Here is a 27,587-nt window from a genome sequence, read left to right on the forward strand (position 1 = left end):
AAAAATAAACTTTACAAAATGTTTCACTTATGTATATTTCATGTTTTGCTGCTTATGGACAACTCCCTTTTTGTTTTGTGCTTTTAGAGTAAAACTCGAAAGGACTTCTGTTTTTGTTTTTCTACAGTTTAAACTTAAAACATTGATACACTATATGCCCCTTAATTTTTGTAATTGATATTACAGTGTAGTTTATTCATTTATCTAGAACATGCTGATGGTTTATGCCACAAGTTGACAACTGTGTGTCCAACTGTGAAACCTCAGACTCAAGGTCTAGCAAAAGATGCTTGGGAAATCCCTCGAGAATCTTTGCGACTAGAGGTTAAACTAGGACAAGGATGTTTCGGTGAAGTGTGGATGGGTAAGAAGCCTGAATTTTTGTTTTCTGTCATTGTTTAGCTGTGGATTAAAGTGCAACAATTTATGATAAAATATGTTTCAATATTTAAGAGAAGTGCTGTTCACTGAAGTTTGGTCTAAAATCCTTTAAAATATAAATTCCTAAAATGTGTTATTTCTTTAGGAACGTGGAATGGAACCACGAAAGTAGCAATCAAAACACTAAAACCAGGTACAATGATGCCAGAAGCTTTCCTTCAAGAAGCTCAGATAATGAAAAAATTAAGACATGATAAACTTGTTCCACTATATGCTGTTGTTTCTGAAGAACCAATTTACATTGTCACTGAATTTATGTCAAAAGGTATGTATTAGTATCTCCTTAGGTATTCGTGTTGATAATGTTTTTAAGAGTCTTTATTTGTATGCATATAGACTTATACTGTTTTCTAATTTAAGATTTTTATGTAGGCATATTTGGATAGAAGAAACCTGACACTTTGTTTAATGGAACAGTGATTATCCAGTTATTTCAGAGGATAGTATGACGTTTAAAAGGAAAACTAGGCAGGCTGAATTAATTTTGAAATTAAGTTTGACTAAAACAAATGGAAAAGCTAGAAAGGTGAAAAATAGAAAGTGTTTGTACACATTTAATTAAAATGATAAAATCAGAAAGATACTTACATTTTTAGTACTAAAGCAAAGAAATAAGGTAAAGTTAAAATAAATTAGTTTTCTCGTTTTAATATAAACATAATTCCTATATTCAGGACTTCTAGGAACTTTTTTCCCCACTGCTTTCTTTTTTTTTTTTTTTTTTTTCAATAGAGACTGGGGTCTCAACTATGTTGCCCAGGCTGGTCTTGAACTCCTGGCCTCAAGCAGTCCTCCCTTTTTGGCCTCCCAAAGTGCTGGTATTACCAGCATGAGCCACTGTGCCTGGCCTCCCCACTACCTTCAATGGAAGTTTCTTCATTTTCCTTAACTCTAGACCACAAGATGGGATCTTCAGTAACAGGGTTAGTTAGGGGGAGGATAAAGAGAAGATTGATACTCTTTCCTCTTTTTCCCTGTGCAGATGATACTTAGAGGAACTAGTAAGTCAGCAGATAAGCTGACAGGCCTGATTTTTATGTGTTTGATTTGATCTGCTTTATTATTTTTTTTACTCTTGAACCAATAATATACAGTAGTCACTAATTATGTCACCCTCTCCAGTAGCGTGTCTTGGTCAATGATGTAGTTCCATCTAGTGGTGACAAGGACAACTACAAGTTACATATTTGCTGTAGGAAAATTTTTCCCCTCAAAAGGGGACTGAAACCAAAAGTTAAGAAATTATACAGCCTATTAATTGATAGCCAGAACACACCTAAAGACCCAAAGCACCTGGCGCTCTTTGGAAGGAATGTCTACTGCAAACAGTTGCCAAATATGGCATTTTTTGTTGTTGTTTGCTTGGTGTTTTTTTGTTTGTTTGTTGTTTTTGTTTTTTTGTGAGGTGGGGCCTCACTTTATCCCCCAGGGTGGAGTGCAGTCACATTTCTCTGCAGCTTGGACCTCCCTGGGCTCAAGCGATCCTCTCATCTCAGCCTCCTGAGTAGTTGGGATTACAGGTGCATGCCACCACACATAGAGAATTTTTGTATTTTTCTACAGATGGGATTTCACCCTGTTTCCCAGGCTAGTTTGGAACTCCTGGGATCAAGCAATCAGCCTGCCTTGGCCTCCCAAAGTGCTGGGATTACAGGTGTGAGCCACCACACCCAGCCCAAATATGCCCTTTCAAAGAGTATATTAGATGAACCAGAGGGGAAGGGAGGGCCAGGCATGGTGGCTGACCTGGGCAACATGGTGAAACCCCATCTCTACAAAAAGTAAAAAAATTAGCAGGACGTGGTTGCACACACATGTATTCCCTACTCAGGAGGCTGAGGCATGAGGATTGCTTGAGCCCAGGAGGTTAAGGCCATAGTAAGCTGTGATTGTGCCACTGCACTCCCATCTGGGGTGAAAAAATGAGACCCTGTCTCAAAAAAAAAAAAAAGGGGAGAAAAGGACAGGGAAGATGTTTAAATCAAGATATTGGAAGCAGGCCAGGCACAGTGGTTCATGCCTCCAATCCCAGCGCTTTGGGAGGCCGAGGCAGGCAGATCACTTGAGGTCAGGAGTTCGATCCCAGCCTGGCCAACATAGCAAAACCCCATCTCTGCTAAAAATACAAAAAATAGCTGGGCGTGGTGGCTTGTGCCTGTAGTTCCAGCTGCTCGGGAGGCTGAGGCATGAGAATGGCTTGAGCTGGGGAGGCAGAGGTTGCAGTGAGCCAAGATGACACCGCTGCACTCCAGCCTGGGTGACTGAGCGAGACTCCGTTTCAAATAAATAAAGACTTTAACAATTAAAAAAGACATTGGAGCATAAGAAATATAGTGAAGGTAAGGCTAATAGCCCATTTAGCTCTGTATATTAATTTTTAGAATTATTTAATTGGGAGAACATGGTAAAATTCTGTGTTGTCAGACCACTGGGTACAATTATTTCCAGGCGGGAGAGATTTAGAATACAAGATAACAAAAGTCCTTTCTATTTTTAAAACTCTTTAATTCCTCATTTTGGTATTCACTTAGCACTTGTCCGTTTATAATCTGTCCAAACTCATTGTCCCATGCACTCCAGCATAAACCCACTGTTCTGCTCTTTGTTTTCATGATTTTTTTCATGTTTTCTCTTTGACCTGGAATTTGGTCTCCCTAGCTCTGGACCAGTCCACCAACTACCCTTCCCCGATCCAGTTTATGGTCAGGCATTCCATTTAGTTGTCATTTCTATTTAGTCTCCTTTAATCTAGAGCCATTCCTCAACCTTCCTCTTTCTTCCATAGCATTGTTACTTCTGAAGAGAATAGACCACTTTTATGTTTTAAATGTGCCTTAATTTGGTTTTGTGTGATGTTTTCTCTTGATTATAAGCCTTAACAAATAATAGTGAAGCCGTAATCAGACTTCTAGGCTTTTTCTTTGCTGTTATTCATAGTACTTTGTAGTTTTCAGAGAGAGAGCTTGGTCACAGCAGTAGTTCCACAGCAACTCATTTAGCTACCTATATTTAGTTTTAACCACCCCCAAGATATTGCTCGTTGTCTGAATTCTTGATTCAGATTTACTTAAAAATATGTAAGTATTTAATACTACTTTTTGAATCAGAATTGGGATATTGATCAAAGCGAGGAAAAAATGCCTCTTGTCAGGTAACGTTAATGCATTTTCTTTTTTTGCATGTGTTATCAGAAGTTTTCAAAATTTCAGCTTAGAGACCTCTTCGAGGACCTAGATAATTATTTGGAAACTGCAAAACTGCACAAAATTTTAAAAAATGAAAAGCTAAGAAGTTTTGTGTTGTGATTTGGGGTGGAGGAGTATTCATTTCAATCCTAATATAAGATTTGCTTATTTTTTATGAATATCTTGCTGTCTGTTACAGGAAGCTTATTAGATTTCCTTAAGGAAGGAGATGGAAAGTATTTGAAGCTTCCACAGCTGGTTGATATGGCTGCTCAGGTATCTGTATATATACATGTATCCATTTGAATTAAAAGTGTAAATTAAAATGTGGAATAATCTTACCAGAATATTACAGTATGTGTAGTGAAATGGTGGGATTTTATTTTTATTTTTTATTTTTTAGAGACAGCATCTCATTCTGTCACGCAGGGTGGAATGCAGTGGTGCACTGATAGCTCCGTGCTTGAAGAGCCTTGAATTCTTGGGCTCTAGCAATCCTCTCGCCTCAGCCTCCTGAGTAGCTAGGACTGCAATAATTTTAAAAATTATTTTTTTTGTAGACACAGGGATCTCTCTATGTTGCTTAGGCTGGTCTCAAAGTCCTTGGCTCAAAGGATCCTTCCACCTCAGCCCCCCAAAGTATTGGGATTACCTGGCCAATAATGGAATTTTAGAACTGGCAGGAACATCAGAGATAATCCAATGTGAGCTCTTAATGATACAGATTAATGAAGTATCAAAAGATGAGAGGTACCTAAAATTCACATAACTTGTTAGTAACAGAACGAGTATTAGAACCAGCTATCTAACTCTTAGTCCAGTGGTGTCCTGTATCATACGGTTTCTTAGAAAATAGATGTTTCCAGGCCAGGTGCGGTGGCTCACGCTTGTAATCTCAGCACTTTGGGAGGCCGAGGTGGGTGGGTCACTTGAGGTCAGGAGTTCGAGACCAGCCTGGCCAACATGGTGAAACTCTGTCTCTACTAAAAATACTAAAAATTAGCCAGGCGTGGTGGCAGGCGCCTGTAATCCCAGCTACTCAGGAGGCTGAGGCAGGAGAATCGCTTGAACCCGGGAGGCGGAGGTTGCAGTGAGCCAAGATCTCGCCATTGCACTCCAGCCTGAGCAACAAGAGCGAGACTCCATCTCAAGAAAATAGATGTTTCCACAAATGTAAAGTCTATATGTATTTATATTTCAACAGATAATTTTAAGAAAATTAAAATGGGTGAGGGCTGTTCCAAAGAAAATATTAGTAATCTAAAGTGTATGCTGAATTTTTTTTTTTTTTTTTTTTTTTGAGACGGGAGTCTCGCTCTGTCACCCAGGCTGGAATGCAGTGGTGCAATCTCGGCTCACTGCAAGCTCCGCCTCCCAGGTTCACACCATTCTCCCGCCTCAGCCTCCCGAGTAGCTGGGACTACAGGCGCCTGCCACCACACCCGGCCAATCTTTTGTATTTTTAGTAGGGACGGGGTTTCACCGTGTTCGCCAGGATGGTCTTGATCTCCTGACCTCGTGATCTGCCCGCCTCGGCCTCCCAAAGTGCTGGGATTACAGGCGTGAGCCACTGCGCCTGGCCTGAATTTGTTATTTACTATAGTCCAACACAAGAATTAAGATGGTATATATACAGTTTAAAATGGGACTTTTTTACTCTTCTGACTTTTTGTTTTAAATATATAGTGAAAACTGTTAAAAGTTTCTCTTCAGTTATGTGGTAGGTATTTGAGAGGCCTTATTATTGGCTTTGGTTGACATGCTGGTTTTGGAATCTTACCTCCTAGCCTCCAAATGTCCACAGAATCTGACAATTCAGAAAAGCTTTATACTGAGAAACTGTACATAGGCAACAGGCATATGCCAGGCCAGTTCATGCTTCTGAGTTAGACACTCTATGGTAGGGGAGGTTGGCAATCCATTTTTGTTTTTAAAAAAAAAAAAAAAAAAATTTAGGTTTTGTGAGCCACATCCAATCTGTCATACTTTTTTCTTTTTACAACCCTTTAAAAATGTAAAAACCAGGCTGTGCGAGATGGCTCCTATAATCTCGCTTTGCGGGGCCTCGGCAACATAGTGAAACCCCATCTCTACAAAAAAATACAAACATTAGCTGGGTGTGGTGGCGCATGCCTAAGTCCCAGCTACTCAGTAGGCTGAGGTGGGAAAATTACTTGAGCCCAGAAGATAGAGATTGCAGTGAGCCACGATTGCACCACTGCACGCCAACCTGCGTGATAGAGTGAGACCCCGTCTCAGTCAATCAATCAAAATGTAAAAAACAGTTTTAGTTCTCTGGCTATGCAAAAATAGGCTGCAGGCCACTTTTGGCCTACAAGCTGTAGTTTGGGAACCTGTACCTTGTGGTTAATACCTTTATCACCATGTCATCTTAGATTGTGCCTGATAGAGACCTTGATGAGCTTGTATCCAGAGGTACTAAATTACCTTGTGATTTACCTCTTCTCCTAACCACTGACACAAGAAGACATTAGGAGGGTTAATCTTGGTCTTCAGAGTAATGTTAGGTTTTATTTTTTTTGAGGCTGAGTCTCGCTCTGTTGCCCAGGCTGGAGTGCAGTGGCACAATCTTGGCTCACTGCAACCTTTGCCTCCTGGGTTCAAGTGATTCTCCTGCCTCAGCCTCCCGAGTAGCTGGGACTACAGGTATGTGCCACCACACCCAGCTAATGTTTGTATTTTTAATAGAGACAGGGTTTCACCGTGTTGGCCAGGCTGATCTCGAACTCATGACCTCAAATGATCCGCCTGCCTCGGCCTCCCAAATTAATGGGATTATAGGTGTGGGCCACTGCACCCAGCCAGTGTTAGATTTTTGAAATCTGAATTTAGCCTGCATTTTTATTATGTTTTCTGGTTTTCCTGTTATCGTCTAGACTATACCCTGTTACCATCATCTCCTTCTAAGATAATATGATTTTCAGTGACACAATTTGACATTAACCATGATTGTCTTCTCTCTGCTTCCCTTTGTATCGTATGTCTTGTGTTTTTTGTTTTTCTCTTTCCAAGATTGCTGATGGTATGGCATATATTGAAAGAATGAACTATATTCACCGAGATCTTCGGGCTGCTAATATTCTTGTAGGAGAAAATCTTGTGTGCAAAATAGCAGACTTTGGTTTAGCAAGGTTAATTGAAGACAATGAATACACAGCAAGACAAGGTAAAATTACTTTTACATAAAAGCTTGTAATGTGTTCTGTGTTTTGCTTAACTCTCTTGACTATACAGGGTTTTCCAGAATAAGAATTGTTTTAGCTTCCCTCAGAAGAGTCATAGAGACATTGATTTCATTCATAAAATCATGTACTGCTATGGCTTTCTGATAGTTATTTCCTCCAAGAAAGAACTTGACTAGGTATCCTTTGCATTATACATAGAGCAAGTAGTAGCCTCTTTACACTTCTTTTGACATGACAACAAATATATTTTAATTTCTTTCCTAGAAAGGCCAAAGGGTCTCAGTCAGAGGAGATATTGCCCTGTACCGCCACTCACCAGGGGACATCTGACAATGTCTACAGACTTTTTTGGTGGTTACAACCTGGGGGCTACTGCTTGACATCTAGTGGGTAGAGGCCAGGTATACTGCTGAACCTCCTACAGTGTACAGAAATGTGCAGGCAAACCCCCCCCCCCCCCACCACCACAACACAGAATTATCAGGCCCAAAATGGTAGCGGTGCTGAGATTGAGAAACCCTGCTTTAGACATAGTGCTTTCTTTCAACTTCCATACTTTTGTACAGTTACCTCCATCTGGAATGCCTTCCTATCTGTAATGTTTGTTGTTGTTGTTGTTGTTGTTGTTGTTTTTCGAGATAGGGTCTCACTCTGTTGCTCAGGCTAGAGTATAGTGGCGTGATTTCAGCTCACTGCAGCCTTGACCTCCTGGGGCTCAGGTGATCCTCCCACCTCAGCCTCCTGAGTAGCTGAACTACAGGTGCACACTACCACGCCTGACTAATTCTTTGTATTTTTTGTAGAGACGAAGTTTTGCCATGTTGCCCAAGCTGGTCTTGCACTTCTGGGCTCAAGCAATCCTCCTGCCTTGGCTTCCCAAAGTGCTAAAATTGCAGGCGTGAGACACCATGCCCAGCCTGTAATCTTTACATGTGAAAATCGTAACCATTCTTTAGGGCTTAATTTAGCTGCCACTTTTTTTTTCAATAGTTTTTGGGAAACTAGTTCTTTAGTGGTGATTTCAGTGCACCCATCACCCAAGCATCTTGCACTGTACCCAATATGTAGGTTTTTTTGTTTGTTTTTTTGAGACGGAGTCTCACTCTGTTGCCCAGCCCAGGCTGGAGTGTAGTGGCACGATCTCGGCTCACTGCAACTTCCGCCTCCCAGATTCAAGCGATTCTCCTGCCCCAGCCTCCCGAGTAGCTGGGATTACAGGCTCGTACCACCACACCCAGCTAATTTTTGTATTTTCAGTAGAGACGGTGTTTCACCTCCAACATGTAGTCTTTTATCCACCCCCCAACCTTTCCCCCTTATTCCCCAAAGTCCATTATATTCCTCTTATGCCTTTGTGTCCTCATAGCTTAGCCCCACTTTTAAGTGAGACCATACAATATTTGGTTTTCCATCCCTGAGTTACTTCACTTAGAATAATGGCCTCTAGTTCTAAGTTTCTGCAAACGACATTATTTCATTCCTTTTTACGGCTGAGTAGTATACCACGGTGTATATATGCCACACTTTTTTTTATCCACTCATTGGTCAATGGTCATTTAGGTTGGCTCCATATCTGCAATTGCGAATTGCGTTGCTATAAACGTTTGTGGATGTATCTTTTTCATATAATGATTTTTTTTTTTTTTTTTTGCTTTGAGACGCAGTCTCAATCTGTTGCCCAGGCTGGAGTGCAGTGCAGCTCACTGCACTCAGTGCAGCTCACTGCAACCTCCACCTCCCAGGTTCAAATGATTCTCCTGCCTCAGCCTCCCCTGTAGCTGGTATTACAGGCACCTGCCACCAGGCCCGGCTAATTTTTGTATTTTAGTAGAGACAAGGTTTCATCATGTTGGCCACGCTGGTCTCAAACTCCTGACCTCAGGTGATCCACACGCCTTGGCTTCCCAAAGCACTGGGATTACAGGCGTGAGCCACCACACCTGGCTGATTTCATTTCCTTTGGGAAGATACCCAGTAGTGGGATTGCTGGATTGAATGGTAGTTCTACTTTTAGTTCTTTAAGGAGTTTCCATACTGTTTTCACTAATTTACATTCCTACCATCAGTGGAAAAATGTTCCCTTTTCACCACATCCACACCAACATCTATTGTTTTTTTTTTTGACTTATTCATTATGGCCATTCTTACAGGAGTAAGGTAGTGTCTCATTGTAGTTTTAATTTGCATTTCCCTGATGATTAGTGATGTTGTAGTTGCTCCTGGCTTTTTTGTTTTGTTTTGTTTTGTTTTGTTTTTGAGATGGAGTCTCACTCTGTCACCCAGGCTGGAGTGCAGTGGCGCGATCTTGGCTCACTGCAAGCTCTGCCTCCCGGGTTCACGCCATTCTCCTGCCTGAGCCTCCCGAGTAGCTGGGACTACAGGTGCCTACCACCACGCTCGGCTAAGTTTCTTTTTTTGTATTTTTAGTAGAGATGGGGTTTCACCGTATTAGCCAGGATGGTCTCAATCTCCTGACCTCATGATCCGCCCACCTCAGCCTCCCAAAGTGCTGGGAATACAGGCGTGAGCCACCGCGCCTGGCCAAGTTTTGCTTTTTTGCCCAGACTGGAGTGAAATGGCATGATCTTGGCTCACTGCAACCTCTGCCCCGCAGGTTCAAGCAATTCTCCTGCCTCAGCCTCCCGAGTAGCTGGGATTACAGGCATGCGCCACCACACCTGGCTAAGTTTTGTATTTTTGGTACAGACAGGGTTTCACCGTGTTGGCCAGGCTGGTCTTGAACTCCTGACCTTAGGTGATCTGCCCACCTCGGCCTCTCAAATTGCTGGGATTATAGGCGTGAGCCACTGTGCCCAACCACCTGCCACTTTTTAAATAAAACATTTTGTAATTGTGCCAAGGAAAATTGATCATCTGTTTGTCTAAATATCTAAAGAACTCTGTTTTAAAACACTATCTACAAACACATATAAATAACTTAAAGAATGTAAGACACCTATAATATTATTTCTGCAGTAAGTTTATAAACTTCATGAAAGCCATGCTTTTTTTTTTTTTTTTTTTTTTTTTTTTGAGACGGAGTCTCACTCTGTTGCCCAGGCTGGAGTGCAGTGGCGCAATCTCAGCTCACTGCAAACTCCGCCTCCCAGGTTCACACCATTCTCCTGCCTCAGCCTCCCGAGTAGCTGGGACTACAGGCTCCCACCACCTCGCCCAGCTAATTTTTTGTATTTTTGGTAGAGACGGGGTTTCACCGTGTTAGCTAGGATGGTCTCAATCTCCTGACCTCATGATCCACCCACCTCGGCCTCCCAAAATGCTGGGATTACAGGCTTGAGCCACCGCGCCCGGCCGAAAGCCATGCTTTTTAGGTTTCCATAATGATTAGCATAATGCCCTCCACAAAAAAGATATACAGTAAATATTTGAGTTAATTAACATGGACTTTTAAAAATAGTACAATAAAATTTTCCAGAATGATATAAAAAGTAGGAAAACCCATAAACATTATAACTCAATAGAATATTCACTCATCAACCAATAGTTAACTACAGCTATTAGGTGCCAGACTGTACTTAAAAGTTACACATATTATAACATGTATCTTTGGCTTACTAGAGCTTCAACCTCTATTTTCTTAAATTGTTTTCTGTTCCCACAGCCAACTTATTTTTTATATCATCAGCTATCTAATCAGGAAGAAATGTGATTTATTTCAATATGAATTTTAAAAATTAAAGAATTTTTATCCCATGTATCTTGTACATTTAAAGAATTGACACTGATGACTACAGTAGAGATATTGACAGAACATTAGCTCTGCATATGCTATGTTTACACAAATAGATTTTTAAAAAACAATTAAGCAAGATGGTCAACATTATTTTAGGTGCAAAATTTCCAATCAAATGGACAGCTCCTGAAGCTGCACTGTATGGTCGGTTTACAATAAAGTCTGATGTCTGGTCATTTGGAATTCTGCAAACAGAACTGGTAACAAAGGGCCGAGTGCCATATCCAGGTAAGCTTGCATTTTATAGCTCTTGGTTATCTCATGAGTGGCTTTATCAGGAGTTTATTAGGAACAGAATTGTAAGCGGGGAAAAGGCCTTTATTTCTTCTCATAGTCCCCCTGCCTCTCCCTCTCCCCACTCCTTCCCTTTACTGTGGCATTGGACGGGTAAGTCAGTGAAAGCCACGATCCTTGACAGGGTGAGCACATGAGATAGGCCCCACATTCACCTCAGCTTTCTCAGGACATTTTCCAAAAGGGCCTCTTACTGTTCTCTCAGATAATAAACATATCTTAAATATCCTGGCTCATCACCCTATACCCTAAATAACTGTTCTTTCCCAGTAGTGTGACTGGTGTTTTTTGTTTTTTTGTTTTTTTAAACAGAGTCTCGCTCTGTCACCCAGGCTGGAGTGCAGTGGTACAGTCTGGCTCACTGCAACCTCTGCCTCCCGGGTTCAAGCAATTCTCCTGCCTCAGCCTCCCAAGTAGCTGGGATTACAGGCACCCGCCACCACACCCAGCTAATTTTTTGTATTTTTAGTAGAGATGGGGTTTTGCCATGTTGGCTAAGCTGGTCTCGAACTCCTGACCTCAGGTGATCCACCTGCCTAGGCCTCCCAAAGTGCTGGGATTACAGGCGTGTGAGCTACCGTGCCCATCCTGGTATATTTTTTTAAATATGTACTTGCCTTGTTTTCTTCAGTAGATTATTTTGAGATCCTTTTCTTGTTTTATTTCTCTAACCTATTTATAAACCAGCACTTTAAAAAAATATATCTGCCATTAATAAAGAGGAAAAATAAAAATGTTTCCCTTTCAAAATTAAGAGACTTTTTTTTTTTCGAGACGGAATCTCGCTCTGTTGCCCAGGCTAGAGTGCAGTGGCACGATCTCAGCTCACTGCAGCCTCCACCTCCCAGGTTCACGCCATTCTCCTGCCTCAGCCTCCCGAGTAGCTAGGACTACAGGCACCCGCCACCACACCCAGCTAATTTTTTGTATTTTTAGTAGAGATGGGGTTTCACCATGTTAACCAGGATGGTCTCGATCTCCTGACCTTGTGATCTGCCCGCCTCGGCCTCCCAAAATGCTGGGATTACAGGCGTGAGCCACCATGCCTGGACTCAAAATTAAGAGATTTATATAGTTTCTAGGGGGAAGGAGAAATTTTAGCTCACTTGAAATTCAGTGATCAGTATTACTTTAGTTTGTTACTTCTAAACTCTTCTACTGAAGTATCCTAATGTTGAGAGTGAAAGCATATAAAATTTAATCTTTAGGAAAAACTGTTTTGCTAATCTTATGGGTTTTGCATATTATCTAATATATTCCTCTTCCCTAATATCTCCAACTGTAGATCTAATGCCATCAAATGTTATCACCCACTTTGGTTGCTGTTATTCACTGATACCATTCAAGTTATTCTCATTTAATGACCCACCATTGTCCTCTCCAACAAAACTCCTCTCCTGTCTTAACTCATTGTCATCTTAATACACATGGTGATGATTCTTCTATTACCCTGGTCTCTTGTAGCTTGACCTCTTCTCCTGTGTAATCTTGTCTTTCACTCTACCTTAGCCAGTCTTTCCATCTTCATACCTTAAACCTTAATGTTACCAATAACTGCAACCCTTTCAAAATCTATTTCATGCATCTACTTTCTGACCACCACTTGCCGTCTTTCTAGATAACTCCCTCCACCCCAACCCTAGCAATTTCTTGATGCTACCAGGATCTTTACTCCACTGTTTCTGCCACCTTTTCCTGCTTCTCACCCCCTTCATGAAACAATTCTACTCCTTAAATTCCCTAGTGAAGCAGTATAATCACTCCTTTGCAGTTACCTTGCCCTTCACCCTTCTCTGATTTCATCATCATTGCTTAGCAAAATCACCACACTAAATAAATCCAACTCTGCCTACACCACACTTGCAGACAGGGCTAGAAAAAAACAACACAGCCATGCAACATAGTTTCACTTTAAATGTATAACCATGAGGAACTTTCAGTTTTAGCTATGATGGAGAGGCTAATATCCAACTTATTATAGCACTGTAAACAACTACAAAAGTTAAATAAAATATGTAAAAGAACTGATAGGACGTTGCATCAAGGAAGCCCATTTATATTGGCTTTTCTAAAATAGCACAGGGCAGTAAAACCCAGACAGAAAGCATAAGTCTTATTAAGCAAAGGAGGCAGAGATCCTAGTGCTGGGATCTGAAGGACAGGGTCCCAGAGAAGGAACCATAGGGAAAGAACTCTAAAATTCTGCTTTAAAATTCCAGTTGGGCGTGGTGACTCACTCCTATAATCCCAGCACTTTGGGAGGCTAAGGTGGGTGGATCGCTTGAGCCCAGGAATTTGAAGCTGCAGTGAGCTATGATTGCGCCACTGCACTCCAGCCTGGGCAACAGAGCAAGACCCTGTCTCAAAAAAAAAAAATCTTCTTGGGTCCTCAGTCATGGTTCTAATCTGCACATACACAGGGAGAGTCTCTGGGAGACCTAACAGAAAATAGCCACTAGGAGGCTGGGGAGTCAAGCATTGAGTTCAGAGGCTACAGAGTGCTGAGGAGTTCTTGCCCAGCCAAACTGGATAGATGTTGGAGAATACCCCAGGCTTTTTGTTGAGACCCCAGAAAGTCCATACCCCAGGAGAAAGGGCAAAATTGAGCAAAACTAAGCCCTAACAACTAGGTGATCTGCTGGTAAATTACAAATGGAATTAAACTGAACATCCTTCAGAAAAAGATAACATGATCCACATAATCTACAGTGTATGATTCAAAATGTCTAGCACAAAATAAGTTACTAGATATATGAAGAAGGGAAGAGATGACTGATTATCAAGAGTTCAAAATCTGGCTGGGCGCTGTGGCTCACGCCTGTAATCCCAACACATTGGGAAGCCAAGGCGGGTGGATCACAAGGTCAGGAGTTTGAGACCAGCCTGGCCAAGATGGTAAAACCCCATCTCTGCTAAAAATACAAAAATTAGCCAGCCATGGTGGCGGGCGCCTGTAATCCCAGCTACTCGGGAGGCTGAGGCAGGAGAATCGCTTGAACCCAGGAGGTGGAGGTTGCGGTGAGCTGAGATTGCGCCGCTGCACTCTGGCCTGGGTGACAGAGCGAGACTCTGTCTCAAAAAAAAAAAAAAAAAAAGTTCAAAATCAATAGGAGCAGACTCTGAGATAATCCAAATCTTGGAGTTAGCAAAAGACTTCAAAATAGCAATATATGGAATGTTAAAATAGAAGAAAAGTTTTGCAAAAATAATGAAAAACTGGAGAATTTGAGCAGAATTGGAATCTATTAAAAAAAAAGAATCAAATGGAAATTGTATTTATTTATTTATTTATTTTCTTTTGAGACAGAGTCTCGCTCTGTCTCCCAGGCTGGAGTACGGTGGCACGATCTTGGTTCACTGCAGCCTCTGCCTCCCAGGTTCCAGCGATTCTCCTGCCTCAGCCTCCCAAGTAGCTGAGATTACAGGCGTGAGCCACCCCGCCTGGCCCTCAAATGGAAATTTTAGAACTGTAAAACATTATATCAAATTAAGTACTCACTAGATGGGCATAATAGAAGACAAGATTAGTGGATTCAGACACATTAACAAAGTATCCAAGGTAATGCATAGATAAAAGCTAATGGGGAAGAAAGCAGAACAGAATGTATGAAACCAGTGGGGCATAGTGAAAAGGTCTAATTTATGGAGTCCCAGAAGCAGAAGAGAGAAAAAAATGAAACAGCAACATTTTTAAAAAGTAATGGCTAAAAATCTTCTAAATATGATAAAACAAAATACTAGCCCACAGATTAAGTGAACCTCAAACAAGAAAAATAAACTCAGTAAAATTCAAGCAAACATATCATGGTCAAATTACAAAAATCAAAGCCAAACAGCCATAAGGAGGTGGTACAGATTGAGCATTCCTAATTCAAAAATCCGAAATGCAGCTGGGCGCAGTGGCTCAGGCCTGTAATCCCAGCGCTTTGGGAGTTCGAGGCCTGTGGATCACGAGGTCAGGAGTTTGAGACCAGCCTGGCCAATGTAGTGAAACCCCATCTCTACTAAAAATACAAAAATTAGCTGGGCATGGTGGCACACACCTGTAGTACCAGCTACTTGGAGGCTGAGGCAGGAGAATCACTTGAACCTGGGAGGCAGAGGTTGCAATGAGCCAAGATTGCGCTACTGCACTCCAGCTTGGGCAACAGAGCAAGACTTCATCTCAAAGAGAAAAAAAAAACCGAAATGCTCCAAAATCCAAAACTTTTTGAGCATTGACATAACACCACAAATGGAAAATTCCACACCCGTCCTCATGTGACAGGTCACAGTCAAAATACCATCAAAATTTTGTTTTGTGCAGAAAATTATTTTTAAAATTATGTAAAATTACCTTCAGGCTATATGTATAAGCTGTATATGAAACATAAATGAATTTTTTTTTTTTTGAGACAGGGTCTCTGTCACCCAGGCTGGAGTGCAGTGGCACAATCAGGGCTCACTGCAGCCTCTACCTCCCTGGGCTCAGGTGATCCTCCCACCTCAGCCTCCCAAGTAGCTGAGACCACAGGTGTGTGCCATCCACCTAGCTAATTTTCGTAGAGACAGGGTCTCACCATGTTGCCCAGGATGGTCTCAAAATCCTAGGCTCAAGCGATTTGCCTGCCCTGTCCTCCCAAAGTGCCGGGATTACAGGTGCGAGCCACCGTGCCTGGCTCATAAATGAATTTTGTGTTTAGACTTGGGTCCCATCCCTTAAGATATCTCATTATGTATATGCAAATATTCCAAAATCCAAAAAAATCCAAAATCGGAAACACTTCTGGTCCCAAACATTTCAGATAAGGGATACTTAGCCTATATATTATCTACGCAGGAACAACAGTCAGACAGCTAACTTTTCCTCAGATATGGAAGCCAGGGAAGAGTGAAATTATGTCTTTAAAGTGCTTTGGGGAAAACTGCTGATCTAAAACACCAACAATAAAAAATCTTACCGAATTTATAATGTATATAAAAATAGACTGTGACAGTAACACAAAGGGTAGAGGGGGTCAAGGAATAAGAGGTAAACCGTTCTAAGTTTGGAACAGGTAAAAGTATTTATTTTGAGTAAAATACAATAAACCAAGGAAGCATATTGTAGTCTCAATTATAACTACTAAAATAACAAGAAGAGAAGACAAAAAGCCAACAGAGGAGAGAAAAAATTGAACATTGAAAAATGCTTGTTTAATCAAAAAGCAAGAGAGGAGAAACGAATAGATGGAACAAAGGTCAGGATGGTAGAGTTAAACCCAACTACATCCATAATTAAATGACATTTACACTAAACATTCCAATAAAAAGACTGGATTTTAAACACATACACAAATACTATAATGGTATTTATAAGATACATGTTTTAAGGTATTTTAGGAGACTGAAATTAAAAGGATGGAAAAGTTATACTCTGCAAATCCTAACTGAAGAAAGCCTAGATAGCAGTAGACTTTAAGGCAAGAAATAGTACTAGGGACAAAAAGGGACATTACATAATAATAAAAGGGTCAGTTCAACAGGGAAACATAAAAATCCAAAATGAGCTATGTAACTACATAGCTTCAAAATGCATAAAAATTTATATGATCAGGATATTCTAGTTAATTATTCAGATGATAATCAGAATATAAACGATTTGTAGATTACCCATCTTTAAAGAAGAAAAAGAGATACTTTATCATTCATTATCTTTCTTTGACGATTTTAAGAGGATTTGGAAAGAACTTTCCACATGTAGCATGGACCGATCCATTGCCTACTCCTCTTACAGCAGATTGTCCATTTCAAAGCAACAGCGCCTGTTTACTCATCTTATTTGGGGATAGTAATAAACCTTGGTAAATGCTAACAGGTATGAAATCCTTACATTTATTGACAGTATGCTAAGTATTTACCATGTGAATTTTTTTTTTTTTTTTTTGAGACAGAGTCTTGCTTTGTCACCCAGGCTGGAGTGCAGTGGTGCAATCTCTGCTCACTGCAACCTCCGCCTCCCGGGTTCAAGTGATTCTCCTGCCTCAGCCTCCCGAGTAGCTGGGATTACAGGCGTGTGCCCACCATGCCCAGTTAGTTTTTATATTTTTAGTAGAGAGGGGGTTTCGCCATGTTGGCCAGGCTGGTCTCAAACTCCTGACCTCAGGTGATCCGCCCACTCAGCCTCCCAAAGTGCTGGGATTACAGGTGTGAACCACCATGCCCAGCTGGCATCAAATAATTTAATAGTTCTAATTATCAGAAAATTCTGAAGAGTGAAGTTGTTTTTTTGTTTTTGTTTTTTTGAGATGGAGTCCCACTCTGTCACCCAGGCTGGAGTGCAGTGGTGCGATCTCAGCTCACTGCAACCTCCACCTCCCAGGTTCAAGCGATTCTCCTGCCTCAGCCTCCCAAGTAGCTGGGACTACAGATTCCCACCACCACGCCCAGCTAATTTTTTGTATTTTTAGTGGAGACGGGGCTTCACCGTGTTGGCCAGGATGGTCTCGATCTCTTGACCTCGTGATCTGCCTGCCTCGGCCTCCCAAAGTGCTGGGATTATAGGCATGAGCCACCGCACCCGGCCTTTGAGTGAAGTTTTGAATGAAAGCTCATTGGTAATTAGAAGTTATTTTCATAGGTTCCGGCTTATTTGGATTGCTTAATCCTAACAGGCAATTAAAATAATAAGCATAAAATAAAAGAACACAGAATGGAAAAGAAGTTCAATTATAGTAAGCCCTCACTGAATATTAATTCCCTTACTCCTTTTCTCCTTCACCCAACAACTTCTAGTTGTATTTCCACTGTTAGTAAAATGTACTGGATTTCACTTCCCCACCCCCTGAGATGGAGTCTCGCTCTGCTCTGTCACCCAGGCTGGAGTGCTACGGCGCAATCTCCGCTCACTGCAACCTCCGCCTCCCATTCAAGTGATTCTTCCACCTCAGCTTCCCAAGTAGCTGGGATTACAAGCACCTGCCATCATGCCCGGCTCATTTTTGTAGTTTGTAGAGTCGTGGTTTCACCATGTTGGCAAGGCTGGTCTTGAACTCCTGACCTCAGATGATCACCCGCCTCGGCCTCCCAAAGTGCCAGGATTACAGACGAGAGCCACTGTGCCCGGCCAGATTTCACTTATGAAGATGACAGTACCTAGTTAGATGAAAAGCTCAGAAAACTTCCTTTTAAGTATTGAGTTTCAAAGTAATGTCATGTAGAGTTTTTTTTAATAGTTTAAAAAATGTATTTTGAGAAATCACTTATTCCTCAAAAAAATTGCTAAAAATCTAAATAGTAATGATTTAACCCCATTACATTTTCTTTAGAGAATCATAGACTATTTTAAATATCATTCCTGATTGGTTGATAAAGTTTCCAAGAGATACAAGGGATGGCCTGACTTGCAGGCAGGCAAGGAAGGTGATGTGGGAGATAGGAAGTGAGATGGGGTTGCTGGCTTAGTGAGACACTATCAGGAAGAATTTGAAAAAGGAGGCATTTTGCTGTCCTGTGATAAGATGGGGTGAACTGCTGATCAGGGGGTTGAGGAAGGGGGGATTACAAAGGAATACAATAAAGGAACTATGTGTCATATCTTGAAGAAAGTCAAACAGGTGATATTAGATAAGGAAACTTTCACAGAAGTAATTCAATATAAAGTTATGTAGTTAGTATATTTGGCAAAACCAAGACTAGAACTTTCTTCTGAATTCCTGTTTTAAAGTTCTTTCAGACCGGATCTTGCCACCATTCCTCAGTAACCCAAGTTTGGTCATTGTTAAATGTTAATATTAGAAAGCACCAGTACCTCATAGTAGCACCCTAAATTCTTATTGATCAAATGAGGTTGGCTTTTGAAGACATTAGTATTAAAAATAAGATATAAGATGGAATGAAAAATTAGACATGTTAAAACATAGATTAGCATTTTCTAAGCTCTTCTTGATAGTCTCATGTTTAAAATTTATTTTGTTGCTTTGTTAAAAGAATTGTTTCACTAAATAATATACTTTGAATCAGTTAGTGGCTAGGGGGTTTGTTATGTTTTCCTAGTGGTAGTTAGGACCATTGTTCTTTAATGTTTTAATCTTGTGTGTTAGGTATGGTGAACCGTGAAGTACTAGAACAAGTGGAGCGAGGATACAGGATGCCGTGCCCTCAGGGCTGTCCAGAATCCCTCCATGAATTGATGAATCTGTGTTGGAAGAAGGACCCTGATGAAAGACCAACATTTGAATATATTCAGTCCTTCTTGGAAGACTACTTCACTGCTACAGAGCCACAGTACCAGCCAGGAGAAAATTTATAATTCAAGTAGCCTATTTTATATGCACAAATCTGCCAAAATGTAAAGAACTTGTGTAGATTTTCTACAGGAATCAAAAGAAGAAAATCTTCTTTAACTCTGCGTGTTTTTAATGGTAAACTGGAATCCCAGATATGGTTGCACAAAACCACTTTTTTTTTCCCCCAAGTATTAAACTCTAATGTACCAATGATGAATTTTCCAGCGTATTTCAGGGTCCAAACAAAATAGAACTAAGATACTGATGACAGTGTGGGTAACAGCATGGTAATGAAGGACAGTGAGGCTCCTGCTTATTTATAAATCATTTCCTTTCTTTTTTTCCCCAAAGTCAGAATTGCTCAAAGAAAATTATTTATTGTTACAGATAAAACTTGAGAGATAAAAAGCTATACCATAATAAAATCTAAAATTAAGGAATATCATGGGACCAAATAATTCCATTCCAGTTTTTTAAAGTTTCTTGCATTTATTATTCTCAAAAGTTTTTTCTAAGTTAAACAGTCAGTATGCAATCTTAATATATGCTTTCTTTTGCATGGACATGGGCCAGGTTTTTCAAAAGGAATATAAACAGGATCTCAAACTTGATTAAATGTTAGACCACAGAAGTGGAATTTGAAAGTATAATGCAGTACATTAATATTCATGTTCATGGAACTGAAAGAAAAAGAACTTTTTCACTTCAGTCCTTTTCTGAAGAGTTTGACTTAGAATAATGAAGGTAACTAGAAAGTGAGTTAATCTTGTATGAGGTTGCATTGATTTTTTAAGGCAATATATAATTGAAACTACTGTCCAATCAAAGGGGAAATGTTTTGATCTTTAGATAGCATGCAAAGTAAGACCCAGCATTTAAAAAGCCCTTTTTAAAAACTAGACTTGGTACTGTGAGATATTGCTTATATATCCTTATGGGGATGGGTGCCACAAATAGAAAATATGACCAGATCAGGGACTTGAATGCACTTTTGCTCATGGTGAATATAGATGAACAGAGAGGAAAATGTATTTAAAAGAAATACGAGAAAAGAAAATGTGAAAGTTTTACAAGTTAGAGGGATGGAATGTAATGTTTAATGTTGATGTCATGGAGTGACAGAATGGCTTTGCTGGCACTCAGAGCTCCTCACTTAGCTACATTCTGAGACTTTGAAGAGTTATAAAGTATAACTATAAAACTAATTTTTCTTACACACTAAATGGGTATTTGTTCAAAATAATGAAGTTATGGCTTCACATTCATTCCAGTGGGATATGGTTTTTATGTAAAACATTTTTAGAACTCCAGTTTTCAAATCATGTTTGAATCTACATTCACTTTTTTTTTTTTTTTCTTTTTTGAGACGGAGTCTCGCTCTGTCATCCAGGCTGGAGTGCAGTGGCACGATGTCGGCTCACTGCAAGCTCCGCCTCCCAGGTTCACACCATTCTCCTGCCTCAGCCTCCCGAGTAGCTGGGACTACAGGCGCCCACCACCACGCCTGGCTAGTTTTTTATATTTTTAGTAGAGACGCGGTTTCACCGTGTTAGCCGGGATGGTCTCGATCTCCTGACCTTGTGATCTGCCCGCCTCGGCCTCCCAAAGTGCTGGGATTACAGGCATGAGCCACCGCGCCCAGCCTACATTCACTTTTAAAGTCTATGTAATGGTGGTCATTTTTTCCCTTTTAGAATACATTAAATGGTTGATTTGGGGAGGAAAACTTATTCTGAATATTAACGGTGGTGAAAAGGGGACAGTTTTTACCCTAAAGTGCAAAAGTGAAACATACAAAATAAGACTAATTTTTAAGAGTAACTCAGTAATTTCAAAATACAGATTTGAATAGTAGCATTAGTGGTTTAAGTGTCTAGCAAAGGAAAAATTGATGAATAAAATGAAGGTCTGGTGTATATGTTTTAAAATACTCTCATATAGTCACACTTTAAGCCTTATATTAGGCCCCTCTATTTTCAGGATATAATTCTTAACTATCATTATTTACCTGATTTTAATCATCAGATTCGAAATTCTGTGCCATGGCATATATGTTCAAATTCAAACCATTTTAAAATGTGACAGATGGACTTCATGCAAGTTGGCAGTGGTTCTGGTACTAAAAATTGTGGTTGTTTTTTCTGTTTACGTAACCTGCTTAGTATTGACACTCTCTACCAAGAGGGTCTTCCTAAGAAGAGTGCTGTCATTATTTCCTCTTATCAACAACTTGTGACATGAGATTTTTTAAGGGCTTTATGTGAACTATGATATTGTAATTTTTCTAAGCATATTCAAAAGGGTAACAAAATTATGTTTATGTACTAAATCTAATCAGGAAAGTAAGCTAGGAAAAGTTGATGGTATTCATTAGGTTTTAACTGAATGGAGCAGTTCCTTATATAATAACAATTGTATAGTAGGGATAAAACACTAACTTAATGTGTATTCATTTTAAATTGTTCTGTATTTTTAAATTGCCAAGAAAAACAACTTTGTAAATTTGGAGATATTTTCCAACAGCTTTTTGTCTTCAGTGTCTTAATGTGGAAGTTAACCCTTACCAAAAAAGGAAGTTGGCAAAAACAGCCTTCTAGCACACTTTTTTAAATGAATAATGGTAGCCTAAACTTAATATTTTTATAAAGTATTGTAATATTGTTTTGTGGATAATTGAAATAAAAAATTATCATTGAATGCACCTATTAATCGTTTTAGTTGCTATTCATATTCTCATTCGTTTTTAAAAAATTGATATATTCTGAATTTATTCTTCCATTGAGAAAAAAAATGTTCAGTTACTTGTAACTACTGAGCAGAATTTAATCAATCCTTTATTAAATTCAGAACATTATTGAACTCATTCTTTGTGGTCAATTTTCTATGTCAAGTGAGTGACATTATTTTTACAAGTATTTTCTTCTTTTTAAAATTATACCAGCAAATAGTTAACGCAGAAACCTAAGTAATTTGAGTGTAGCTATTCACAATCTATGTGAAGAATATAAAATAGAATGACCAGTTTTATTATAAATTAAGGGGCTTAATTTTCTAAAAAAGAAAAAAAATGAGCCTTATCTCTGTGTTTTATAATTATTATATAGGATAATGAAAATAAAATTGTCTAATACTAAATTTTGAATGGTCATTCAAAAGCATTTATTTTCAGTAAGTTAATTACAAAATTATTAGCTTTTTCTCTGATTTCTAAAACACTTCATTTAGTAAACATTTATTTTTGTAGTATAGCAATAGTTCCTCAATTTAAGAATGTTTTTCTAGTTTCCTGTTTGCCTTTTAATTTTCCATATAATTTCTGACATGTAAGTTGTACATTTGTAGATTGTCAAATCTGTTCATTCCTTTTTTATGCTTAGAAGTCCTCATCCACCCCAAGATTAATATTCATCTATCTATATTATAGTTTATGCTTCTGTGTGTGTGTGTGACAGGATCTTACTCTGTTGCCCAGGTTGAAGTGCAGTGGCACCATCATGGCTCACTGCAGCCTCGACCTCCCAGGCTCAAGCAATCCTCCCACCTCAGCCTCCCAAGTAGCTGAGAGTACAGGTACAAGCCACCTTGCCTGGCTAACTTTTGATATTTTGTAGAGATGGTTTTGCCATGTTGCTTAGGCTGGTCTCAGAACTCCTGAGCTCAAGTGTTCCGCCTGCCTCAGCCTCCCAAAGTGCTGGAATTACAGGCATAAACCACTGCGCCCAGCTCTATAGGTTGTGCTTTTTAAAAAGCATTTTAGGCTGGGCACGGTGGCTCATGCCTGTAATCCCAGCACTTTGGGAGGCCGAGGCGGGTGGATCACGAGGTCAGGAGATCAAGACCATCCTGGTTAACATGGTGAAACCCCATCTCTACTAAAAATACAAAAAATTAGCTGGGCGTGGTGGCTGGCGCCTGTTGTCCCAGCTACTCGGGAGGCTGAGGCAGGAGAATGATGTGAACCCGGGAGGCGGAGCTTGTAGTGAGCCAAGATCGTGCCACTGCACTCCAGCCTGGGGACATAGCGAGACTCAGTCTCAAAAAAAAAAAAAAAAACATTTTAGTTGATTTGGAAGTTGAGTATAAAATGTGACTTAAGGGCCAGGTATAGTGCCTGTAATCTCAGCACTTTGGGAGGCCAAGGCCAGTGGATCACTTGAGGCCAGGAGTTCAAGACTAGCCTGGCCGACATAATGAAACAACCATCTCTACTAAAAATACAAAAATTAGCCAGGCATGGTGGTGCGTGCCAGTAGTCCCAGCTACTCGGGAGGCTGAGGCACAAGAATCGCTTGAACCCAGGAGGCAGAGGTTGCAGTGAGCCAAGATTGCACCATTGCACTCCACCCTGGGCAACAGAGCGAGACTGTCTCAAAAAAAAAGTGACTTAAGAGTCTAGCATGATTTTTTTTCCCATATAGGTAATTTTCTCAGCACCAATTATTAATTCATTCCCATTGGTCCATTGGTTTAGGTTCCTTCCTTTATTATACATACACTGTTTTGCCCAAGTATTTCTTTCATCAAAGCATTTTAACTGCTGTCACTTGATAATGCACTTTAATAATACAGCAAGTTCCCTTTGCCTTTTCTTAAAATTTTAGTGTCCTGACAAATTCTTGATTAACTGTAGCCTTTATTTTTCATATTCCTATAAAATATGTGAGATTTTGGTTGGGATAGCATTATGCCTATAAACTAATTTGGTAAAAATTTGCATCTTCCATCAGGTTTCTCATCCCATTTGTGCAAGTCTTCATTTAGATCAAGCTTTTCTCTAAGCTTTCTGTGTGGAGTTGGAAGATGAGTCTCATCTTGTATCTGATTACACTGCTCAAAGGGTGCCATTCCAGTGCTTCTGGAGACCAGATTCCCATTTTGGTACAAAAGAAATCAACATGCAGAGTTGAAAAACTGCCCCAGTAGCATTTATTTCCCTAAAATCAGCTCCTCCCTGTCCTTCAGTATCTCCTTTTTTTTGTTGTTTAAACTACATCAAGTTGAGTTTTTGCCACTGGCGACCATAGTCCTGATTAATTTTCAAATTGTTAAGAGGGAAAGGAATACTTTCTGATTAAAATAAGCAGTCTGTGCCCAATGTCATCTGCTTGCCCTCCACATCCAGACTGTGCCTGCTCCTTCTGGAAGGCTGACTTGTACTTACAGGGGGCTCCCTTGCTCTCTCAATTCCCCCCGGCTCCCTCCTTGAGACTCTGGGCTGGCTATGTCCTTCAGTCAACCAGACGTTCTCAATATGGCCTCCCTAATACACCTCCTTTTGGAGACTGGTAGCAGCTTCCATTCCATACGTTTTCTACCTTAGGGGTGATGACAGTTTTGCTGCTACTAATACTGAATTAATCCTTGTGGTTCCTAACCTGCCCACCTCTTTGTAAATAAATATCCTTGATTTGCCTTTTTTTTTTTTTTTTTTTTTTTTTTTTACAGACAGGATCTCTCTTACGCTGTCGCCCAGGTTGGGGTGCAGTGGCACGATCATAGCTCACTGCAGTCTCGAACTCATGGGCTCAAGGGCTCCTCCCACCTCAGCTTCCCAAGTAGCTAGGAGTACAGCACAGGCCACCATGCCCAGCAAATTTTGTATTTTTGCTAGAGATGAGGTCTTGCTCTGCTGCCTATGCAGGTCTCAAACTCCTAGGCTCAGGCAATCTTTCCACCTTGGCTTCTCAAAGTGCTGGAATTACCAAGTGTGAGCCACTGCACGGCCTCTTGATTTATCTTAATTTGAGCATGCCATCTGCTTCCAGTTGAGACCCTGACTGATACTCATTATACCAACAGCTGTATCAGTAGAAAATACGAAACTCAAATTATCACATAAAAGTGACAGTTTATACAAAACATTTTCAGTGCTGTATATACAAAACTTCAGCAATATATGCAACATTGTATTAAATGTAAAGTTACAAGACTATTAACTGTGGAGAGAGCATACCAAATCTTGGAAATATTGAAAAACTCCAATTTTTTTTTTTCCCCAGAGTTTAGTTCTGTCGCCCAGGCTGGAGTGCAGCGGTGTGATCTTGGCTTACTACAACCTCTGCCTCCCAGGTTACAGCAATTCTTGTGCCTCAATCTCCCAAGTAGCTTGAATTACAGGCGTGTGCCACCATGCCCGGCTAATTTTTGTATTTTTAATTGAGAGGGTTTTGCCCTGTTGGCCAGGCTGCTCTCGAACTACTAACCTCAGGTGATTCGCCCACCTCAGCCTCCCAAAATGCTGGGATTACAGGCGTGAGCCACCACAACCGCCCCAAAACAAATCTTTTTTAAAAGAGTTTTTCAATGTCTATTTTTCAGTATTAGAAAACCATTTGTGGCAAAACTGTTGGACAGAATGTTCAATTAGCTGTTTTACTGCAATTCAGTAATTTATGAGTTGAATTTTAAAATGTATAGGAAGGAGGCTGGGTGCAGTGGCTCATGCCTGTAATCCCAACACTTTGGGAGCCTGGTCTGGAGGATCGCTTGAGCCCAGGAGTTCAAGATCAGCCTGGGCAGCAAGATGAAACCCCATCTGTACAAAAATTAGCTGGGCATGGTGGTGCGTACCTGTGGTCCCAACTACTAAGGAGGCTGAGGTGGGAGAACTGTTTGAGTCCAGGAGGTAGAAACGGCAGTGAACTGTGATTGCACCACTGCACTCCAATCTGGGTGACAGAATGAGACCCTGTCTCAAAAAAAAAAAAATTAGAAATAAGACTTAGTAAAACAATAAAAGCTAAATAGATAATATGTGAAATTTATCCAGTAGCAGGAATGGCCCCTGGGACCTTTAAGAAGCAGATGGCGGTATTCAATTTTAAGATGCTTGCAGAGTCCTTGCTACCCCAAACCTTCCTGCAAATCAGCTACACATAACCGTGAGTCAGTGACCTTTAGGAAAGAAAAGGGATTGGGGTCACAGCCAGAGGTACAATGACAAGGTACAAAAAAGGATAGGGATGGATTTCATAACCTAGTTTAAATGCAGTGGGGAAATAAATTCAGGAAATAAATCAGGTAAGTAGGAGAAAAGTTCACCAAGTACTTCCAGAGATACTTGGAGAGACACTGGATTTCACAGGGACATGGCGTAAGGGTTCAATCCAGCTTCACTTCTATCTTAAAGGTCAAGTTAACTTGAGTAAGTTGGAGGACTTTGAAAATCCAAGTAAAAAATTGTCACTAGCCTGTGACAATAGGGATGAGAGAAATAAAAACTTCGCAGTTGGCCAAAAAGGTTGACAGTGATTCTAATAACTGAATTAAAGTGGTGTGGCCCTTAAAGTTTATCAAATTCCATTTATTCACTCATAATTGCACTATTTTCATGGAAAGTCTTAGTCTCCTAAAACATTGAGAGGATATACCGCGGAACTAGATGGCAAACTTGGTTTGGTTGGTTTTTGTAATCTTTACCATTGCTAGAAAGTTAGAAAAGGGTGGCATCACTTCAGCAGAAATTTTGAAAAACTCGTGGAACCAGAAGAAACCCAATCTAAAAGAAATACAAGAGAACATTTTCGCAGAGTTTTAAGTGCAATTTCAAAGAAAATTCAAACTTAGAATCAAATTCAAAGAGGAGGCAGCACCCCAAAGCAACATTTTTTGTTTTATTGAGGTATAATTTACATACAACAAAGCTCACCATTTTAAGTGTACCACTAGATGAGTTGTTGACAAATGTATACAGCCATGAAACCACCATGAAACCAGAATCATAGAACATTTCCATCATTTCAGAAAATTCCATTATGCCCTTTTACAGTCAATCTCTTCCATTCACCCCTGACCTCTGTCAACCACTGAGTGTTTTCTGTCACTATAATTGTACATTTCTAGGGCTTTATGTAAATGGAATCATATGTAGTCACTGTGTCTGATGTCTTTCATTTAGCGTAATGCTTTTGAGATCTTTTTATGGCTCAGTAATATTCCATTGTGTGGATGTGTACTACATCTTGGTTTTGTCCTTTACCAATTGATGGATGTTTAGGTTGTTACCAGTTTTAGGCTATGACAAATAAAGCTGCTATGAACATTCAAACACAAGTTTTTATTTTAAACATAGGTTTTAAATTCTCTTGGATAATTACCTATGAGTAGGATTACTGAGTTGTATGATACATGAATGCTTAACTTTCTAAGAAACTGATAACCTATTTTCCAAAGAAGCTGTACCCTTTCATACCCCTCCAGCAATGTATGAGAGTTCCAGCTGCTTCACATCCTTGCCAATACTTGGTATTGCCAGTCACTTTAATTGCAGCCATCCTAGTGCGTGTTAGTAGTACATCATTGTGGTTTTAGTGTGCATTTCCCTAATGACTAATAATGTTGAGTCTTTTCATAAGCTTATTTCAAATTCATATATCTGCTTAGGTGGAATGTCTATTAAAGTCTTTTGCCCATTTTTTATATCAAGTTGCCATCTTACTGAGTTGTAATTTTTTCAGTATTC

The 27,587-nt window shown here is 40.1% G+C and overlaps 1 protein-coding gene across 4 annotated transcripts in view; it reads left to right on the forward strand.

Annotated features, from left to right (window-relative positions):
* YES1 (YES proto-oncogene 1, Src family tyrosine kinase) overlaps positions 1–21,827 on the forward strand; it is a 91,561-nt gene extending 69,734 nt beyond the window's left edge. For all 4 annotated transcript variants that reach the window (XM_055368603.2, XM_031003725.2, XM_055368602.2 and 1 more), the window contains 6 exons: positions 209–364; positions 527–706; positions 3,826–3,902; positions 6,660–6,813; positions 10,683–10,814; positions 18,941–21,827. In XM_055368603.2, the coding sequence (XP_055224578.1) occupies positions 209–364; positions 527–706; positions 3,826–3,902; positions 6,660–6,813; positions 10,683–10,814; positions 18,941–19,149 (908 nt within the window). In that variant the 3' untranslated portion in view covers positions 19,150–21,827. The remainder of the gene's footprint in view (positions 1–208; positions 365–526; positions 707–3,825; positions 3,903–6,659; positions 6,814–10,682; positions 10,815–18,940) is intronic.
* Positions 21,828–27,587: the final 5,760 nt, after the last annotated feature.

The sequence above is a fragment of the Gorilla gorilla genome, chromosome 17 (assembly GCF_029281585.2).
Source record: "Gorilla gorilla gorilla isolate KB3781 chromosome 17, NHGRI_mGorGor1-v2.1_pri, whole genome shotgun sequence".
In the NCBI taxonomy this organism is placed as follows: Eukaryota; Metazoa; Chordata; class Mammalia; order Primates; family Hominidae; genus Gorilla; species Gorilla gorilla.